General features: G+C 44.1%; 1 protein-coding gene across 1 annotated transcript; it reads right to left on the bottom strand.

Annotated features, from left to right (window-relative positions):
• Positions 1-1,753: 1,753 nt before the first annotated feature.
• On the bottom strand, positions 1,754-6,175 carry LOC113162449 (meteorin-like protein). The gene is made up of 5 exons (XM_026360581.1): positions 5,838-6,175; positions 4,666-4,849; positions 4,297-4,522; positions 2,971-3,030; positions 1,754-2,608 (listed from the first exon to the last, which is right to left on the bottom strand). The coding sequence occupies exons 1-5, from the start codon at positions 5,939-5,941 to the stop codon at positions 2,295-2,297; spliced, it is 888 nt and encodes a 295-aa protein (XP_026216366.1). The 5' UTR covers positions 5,942-6,175; the 3' UTR covers positions 1,754-2,294.
• Positions 6,176-6,477: the final 302 nt, after the last annotated feature.

Raw genomic sequence — 6,477 nt, 5'->3', positions numbered from 1 at the left:
AGAAAACAAACTCACCCTTATTTAAATCCAGTCAGGCTGTAGTTTGTATATTTAATGTACACATCACTAACTTACACTAACTAAAGACTTACCGCCTTTACTTTTTCACTGGCATATTCTTAAAGTAGATCAGCCATCAAGTGTTTCTACCACATAGGGGCGCTCTAATCCAACATATTTACACTTGCAACTGCAGAATACCTATAATATAAAATAAAGATAAGATAAAGTGTGTTCTTTGTGTTTGCTCTGTGAACATGTAGACATTAGTAGCAGGGAGCTCCAGACCAGAGATCCATTTCTATGCCTCTTGACATATGATGGTTAATATTTTAATATTTAAACATAATTAATTATTATACTTCTCATTCCAGTACTTCAAGCACCACTTCCTGTGAAGACAGCTTTCTCAGATATTATGGTTTTACTCTTAATACTCGTACAATTGACCCCCAAACCAGCGTTCTGGCCAGGGCATTATAAAATGCCAATGGTGGTGTACGTGGGTGTAAGCGTGCATGTGAATTCTCCCTGAGCTCAGCCATTCCCTCGACTCCAGCTGACTGCTCAGCTGTGCCTCTCACATACTGCAGCACAAACTGTTTCCATATCTCACACACTCTCATGAGGTTAACATCAGGAACTCTGTGCGGAGGGATGAGTGTGTCCTGAGTCAGCCAGGGTGGGTCGCCAGCGGGGGTTAGGTGTTGCTATGGTGTGTTGGGTTTTCTACAGCAAGTCCTGTTTGCATGTCGACAGTGTGCAGGACACGTGTGCTGTGATCGTCTCAAGCTACAACCCAAGACACACACACACACACACACACACACACACAATCTAGTATCTAGTGTGAGTGGGGGCACTGTTATATATAGGCGACCTCTCAAGTGTCCAAGGTCTTGACTTCGTTAATGTCTCCTACTGTATCTCACTCTTCTGGCTTTTTCTTTATTTATTCATATAAATACAGAAGCATTACACACGAAATCACGAAAACAAATTCAAATCGACTAAATGAAGTAAAACAACTATGACTAAAGGTTTTAATACAAAACCTATCTCACAGCGAGAGGCATGAGTATCCAGCCTGGGAAGGATTAACCAAAATAAACAACAAAAAAAACAGGATGATGAAAGATCAAGTTTTGATGTTTGGTTCCTACCAGAGACTGAAGGTCGCCACAGTGCAGCTGCTTCAGTTTTGACCAGTCTTCTTTAAAACTGCCTCTTTTGAATATTACCACATTAATGGAAGTGCACACGGGTTTGAAGCTCTTTGCTGCTGAATGTGTCTCACTCCCTGTAGTGTTGGCGTTAGTAGTAATGATGTAGCACTGCAGTGTGTGTGTGTGTGTGTGTGTGTGTGTGTGTGTGTGTGTAAAGTGAAATTCCATCCATTCTTGTTCTTCCTGAGGAAAGAGACGAAGCAAACTATCACACACCCTCCTTACTGCTAACAGTGCTTCTCAGCTCTCCAACTGTTAACAGACAGTTTTCTTCTGCTGTGAGGCTCCATCACTGCAGTGAGTGTTCTGTCATTTAGTGTATTGTTTTATCTTTAAACTGTTTAAGTTTACATGAACCTCTTTTCTGAAACTAAAAGGAAAACATTGGCTACTGAACTGGACTTGGGTGACTTCTGTGGAAACTATAATTGTTTCCTCCTTCTTGACTCTGTTTCAATGGCACGTCACACACACAGAGAGACAGGGAATTAACTGGACAAATCACGATAATCAAACACAAAAGCAGGTCAAAGGATTGCTTTTTATTTTCTGTAAATAAAAAGAGACCCTCTCAACTCGTTAGCAAAACATACAAACTTCAGAAATAAAGACTCACAGAGCTGCATACTGTACACTTCTGTCAGAAGACTCCTTAATTTTAAAACCAAGCTTTTTACAAAGCAAACTTTCATTTGGAAAATGATCACACAATCATTATCATCGAAACAGTAAAAACTTGAACTAATTAGGCACATTTTTAATTTGAGCTCCTGCGTCTCTCCTTCGTTCATTGATTTGTAGCCATTTCCTCACACAGTATACAAGTCCAGTCAAATGGGGACATTTCAGTTTAGGCAGATCACTGACTACTAAAATGTTCCAGTCGTCTTCTCTGTTGCAGGATAAAGAGAAGTTGCACATAGCGTTTAATGATGAGCAGCGTCTCTGGCAGCCTCAAAGCTAATGTTGCTCCATCCTCCAGATTTCAGCTTGTTCCTCTTTGCGTCTTCCTTACCGATTTCCAGAGAAACACTCCACCCCGTGATAGCAGAGCCATGAGGATCTCTCTCACGCAGCGTCTATCTGGCAGGGGTTTGTTCCTGCTTTCTGTGCTCGGACATACACTTTCAGGAAGTCCTTGTAGCGAGGCGCGCAACCGAGCCAGGCTTCACCGAAATGGAGAGAGCCAGTGAAAAGGTACTCATCCCCTCCAGGATGCACAGCGCACTGTGAAGGAACATTGACACGTCCGCTCCATTTCCCTCTGGCTCCACCCCAAGAAAACACTCTCCCCTTCTGATGGAACAGCCGGCTCAGACTCACCAAAACAGGGGAGTTGTCATCAGTGCCAGACGCCACTCCTCGAAAGACACCACTGCCCGCTGCAGATACAGTAACACGACACATAAAGAGGAGATTCAACTAATTCATCAAACGTAGCGTAAGAGTATCATTTAAAGAGACTGTAACTTTTAAAACCAGACATGACACAAGATTCCTCCAACAGAGCATCCTCACTCAGTTACACAGTCTGAATTTAAAGGAATAGTTCAGACAAAATACAAACAGCTGTATGGTAGCTTGCAGCTGCTTACTTAACAGTAGCTTAGCATCAAGACTGAAATCTGTCAATTCCTGAAGACTTTGTTTTTACACTTTTTCAGCTTCATTTAATGCTCAAAACAAACTGAAGAATCAGCACTTCTAAAATACTGAACTAGTGCTTTAGTGTGTATGTTTTTACCAAAGTCGCTGGTGCACACAGCCATGAGAACCTCTTCATCTGAACAGGGTTTACAGGTCACTAAAAGAGAAAGCGTAGAAAAAGAAAACGTTCAATACCCTAATGTAAGAAAGAGAAAGTGAAGTTTCTCTCCTCCTCGTGGTTTCATCCTGCGGTCTGCTTCCTGTTCTCTATTTTTTTCTCTGGGGTGGGTGTTTGGGACATCAAAGGAAATCGAGAGAACGTGAATGAGAAGAGCAGGTGAGGGAGCAGACGTAATTACTGAATTACCCCTTGACCCTGTCAGCTATAAAAACAACTATAAAACGCCCCCAGACGCAGACACACACACACCAAGGTCTGGACAGGCTTTCTTCTGTCTCATTAGGAGAGCAGTCCAGCCTTCCTCTTCACCCAGTGTCTGTCCCTCTACCGGTCCACTTTACTTGTATGGGTGGGCTAAACAAAATTGCCCGCATTAAGGGGGGAATCTGTGCTTGATTGACAGCTGAGAGACGATTGGCTGACCATTGTGCTTGACCCCAGCGAGACCCTTTGATTGGTCTGCTTGTTTTCATAAGTCTGACTGAGACAAGAACGAGTGGAAACAAGGAAGTGGGGGAGGAGAGAGTGTCAGAGACGCACAGGCTGTAGGTGATAGGAAGAAACGAGGGGGAAACACTAATGTGAACCTTTGCACACAAAACTTTTGTTTTAGCTCTCTTGTCTGTTGGGTCCAACATTTCAGTAAGACCATTTAAGCTAATTACCTACAAATCACATATAATTTACAGACTTCAATCAAACTTAATTGGGCCAGTTAATGTGTCACATTCGATGTTTTTTTAATTTGTATTTTATTTTTTTAGGTTTTCTTAATGTTATTTTTTCATAATGAAGTTCCAAGCAAGATAAATGGTCAAGACTTTTGCTTGGCGGTGCATTCAAGTGCACAAACACTTAACGGTTGGCTGTCTGTCAGCAACAGGTTTGATGCAGGACAGAAGCCACATCTGCTCATAATTTAACTTACTAATCTTCCAACAATAGAAAGTGCATGCATTCAATTTCAACTACCAACTTGCAGAATGGATTCGAAGAGTATTTAAATTACACTTCTTTTTTTTTTTTTACAGTTCACAAATTAATTACAATGCAAATATATTCAGACATTTGGAAAATCAGTCTGAAAACTTGTGGCCAAGCTTTGAAAACAATAATGTAAACAATAATCAGAACCGTGAGAATGATTCTACCTTAAATTTGTGCAAAAAAATAAAAAAATTACATTTAAATTTAGTAGTTTTACATGTTTGTAAAAAGAAACAGAGAAACAGATTCACTTACCTAAACCAGGATGCAGGTAAGGGTACATGTGAGCCCTGGGACCCTGACTGGGCACTAGCTCATACTGAAAGGCCGTGATCCTCCGGCTGATGTCGGTCTGAGGGACGGCCTCAACAAACAAAGCCCCTTCTGCAAGGCTGAAACAATGCACTGCGCCCTGAGCCTGGTCCTTCTCTGCCAGCAGCAGCCTCAGATCCCCAGAACGCTCCAGATACACATGAGAACCCTGAAGAAGAGACCACGACACCACAAAATCAACCCATCATAAGCCAGTGGGAATATTTTAAGTCAAAGCTGCTGATTTAAGCAGGTGTGTATAAGTTGTTGATGAATTAAGGTTAATTTCTTCATACTGGTTGCTGTGTCTACCTTAGAATAAGTGTAGGGTTTGATGCACACATGGAGACCCGCCATGTGTCCCGATGAGCCCTCGGTGTTTAGCCGCAGGTTGACAATAATGGCTCCTGTGGGGTAGAGCCACTCGAGAGACCCCCGGGAGCAGCGTAGGTAGACCTGCTCCACATCTCTGCGATGAGACTCATGACTCAAACCACTGCAATGGAGAGGAGGCAAACGGTCTCTTTACCTGTTCCAAGTCCTCTTACATAGGCTGCAGAATAATTAATCTAATGATGAAAATAATCTAGATGATCAGCAAGAAAATCTAAAACATCATGCAAGAAAAACAGTTAAGGAAACATATATGAGTGGTTTCATGCTATTACAACACTGACTAGGAGCAACCCCAGTGCAGCTGCCAACAAGTCTTAACTTTGGACTGATACGGCTGCTTGTCTGTGAAGTGCATAAGCTGCCTCAACACCAGGACCTGATTGGACTGTTAAGTCGTTAGACGTTTGATGCCAGTAAACTTTATGGCACAGAGTGTGGAGCACAGGCAGGCTCTCTGTTTTATGACTCCGGGATTGGAGATGTGATTAAAGGCACCATATGGCTGTATTTACTTAAGATAGGAACTGGAGCAGAGACATTCCTGTGGTCACATTACATTTTGTTCTGTGTGGATAACTCTGGGAGTAAAGTTACATCTTCTATAACTAACCTATGTAGTCCATGTAGTGTAAAGCAGAATTAGTTTGAGCTGTTTTGAGTCGTTTTCCTTGTGGGGAGACTTTTGTAATTCTCATTCTGAATAATTAGCTTTTACAGGACTTTATTCTGAGCTTCCAGTGGACTTGACCTGAAATCAAGATTAAACAGCCATGTGTCTAAAAACTCCTGTGAGGTGTTGAAATGCGTGCAGCGCACAACAGAACCACTTCAAAGACACAACCACCTCCTCACACACGGCTCAAGTTCCTTTCTTGACTCCACGGATTTAAATCAAAGACACACGAAGGAGCCATGTAACGTTTACAAAACATTGTGGTATTTCTTATGAACTTCTTAGTATAACAATCATTCCTGGATCACATATCAGGTGTGTTTCCTATGTTCCCGCCTACAATCGATCGATTGTTATGATAACTGGTCCAAAACCCATCAGATCCATGAGAAACCCAGTTCAGCTCCATCCTCACCTTCCTCTCCAGCTGCACTGGTCGCTGGAGTACTGCGCCACCGCCCTGCACAGCAGCACGGCGGTGATCCAGTGCGCAGCCCACGGCCGCAGCTGCAGCCTCATGGTGTCCAGGTCGCTCCGGAGCTCAGCGGATCCAAACACGCGCTCTGCCGCCAGCAGTCCACTACCGAAATCCCCCAGAGCCGCGTCCAGCGTGCGCAGACTACATGGCGGGTTGAGCCCGGACAGAGGCTGCGTCTGAGGCGCAAACAGTGAGGAGAGCTGTGCGCGCGCCGCAGGACGACGGAGACTGTTTGATAAACTCCGCTACGGTGGGGGCGCGTGCCAGCAGCTGACTCCGCTTGAATGACACGCGAGCGCTCGCTCCAAAGCCACTCCTAACGCCCCCCCCCCCCCCCAACCCGGGGGAGGGATCCGGCTGTAACAGAGGCCACCAGGACTCCTATCTCCTCCTACAGTCAGCTCAACACAGGGATCAAAGTATAGCAGCGTGAATTAGAGCAGCTCCAATTGCTCCCTGCTCTCTTCATGCTGCTCTCCTTTCTCTGCTCCCTGCTCTCTACATGCTGCTCCCTGCTCTCTTCATGCTGCTCCCTGCTCTCTTCATGCTGCTCCCTGCTCTCTTCATGCTGCTCCCT

This window comes from Anabas testudineus, chromosome 1, assembly GCF_900324465.2.
Source record: "Anabas testudineus chromosome 1, fAnaTes1.2, whole genome shotgun sequence".
NCBI classification, from domain to species: domain Eukaryota; kingdom Metazoa; phylum Chordata; class Actinopteri; order Anabantiformes; family Anabantidae; genus Anabas; species Anabas testudineus.
The sequence above is the reverse complement of the archived record's forward strand: the minus strand, read 5'-3'. Positions and strand labels throughout refer to the sequence as shown.

Coding starts and splice junctions, on each gene's coding strand:
- LOC113162449 (XM_026360581.1), bottom strand. CDS start 5,941: ATGAGGCTGCAGCTGCGGCCGTGGGCTGCGCACTGGATCACCGCCGTG. Junction 4,523..4,665: donor AACCCTACACTTATTCTAAG/GTAGACACAGCA, acceptor TCTCTTCTTCAG/GGTTCTCATGTGTATCTGGA. Junction 3,031..4,296: donor TTACCTGCATCCTGGTTTAG/GTAAGTGAATCT, acceptor TTTCTCTTTTAG/TGACCTGTAAACCCTGTTCA.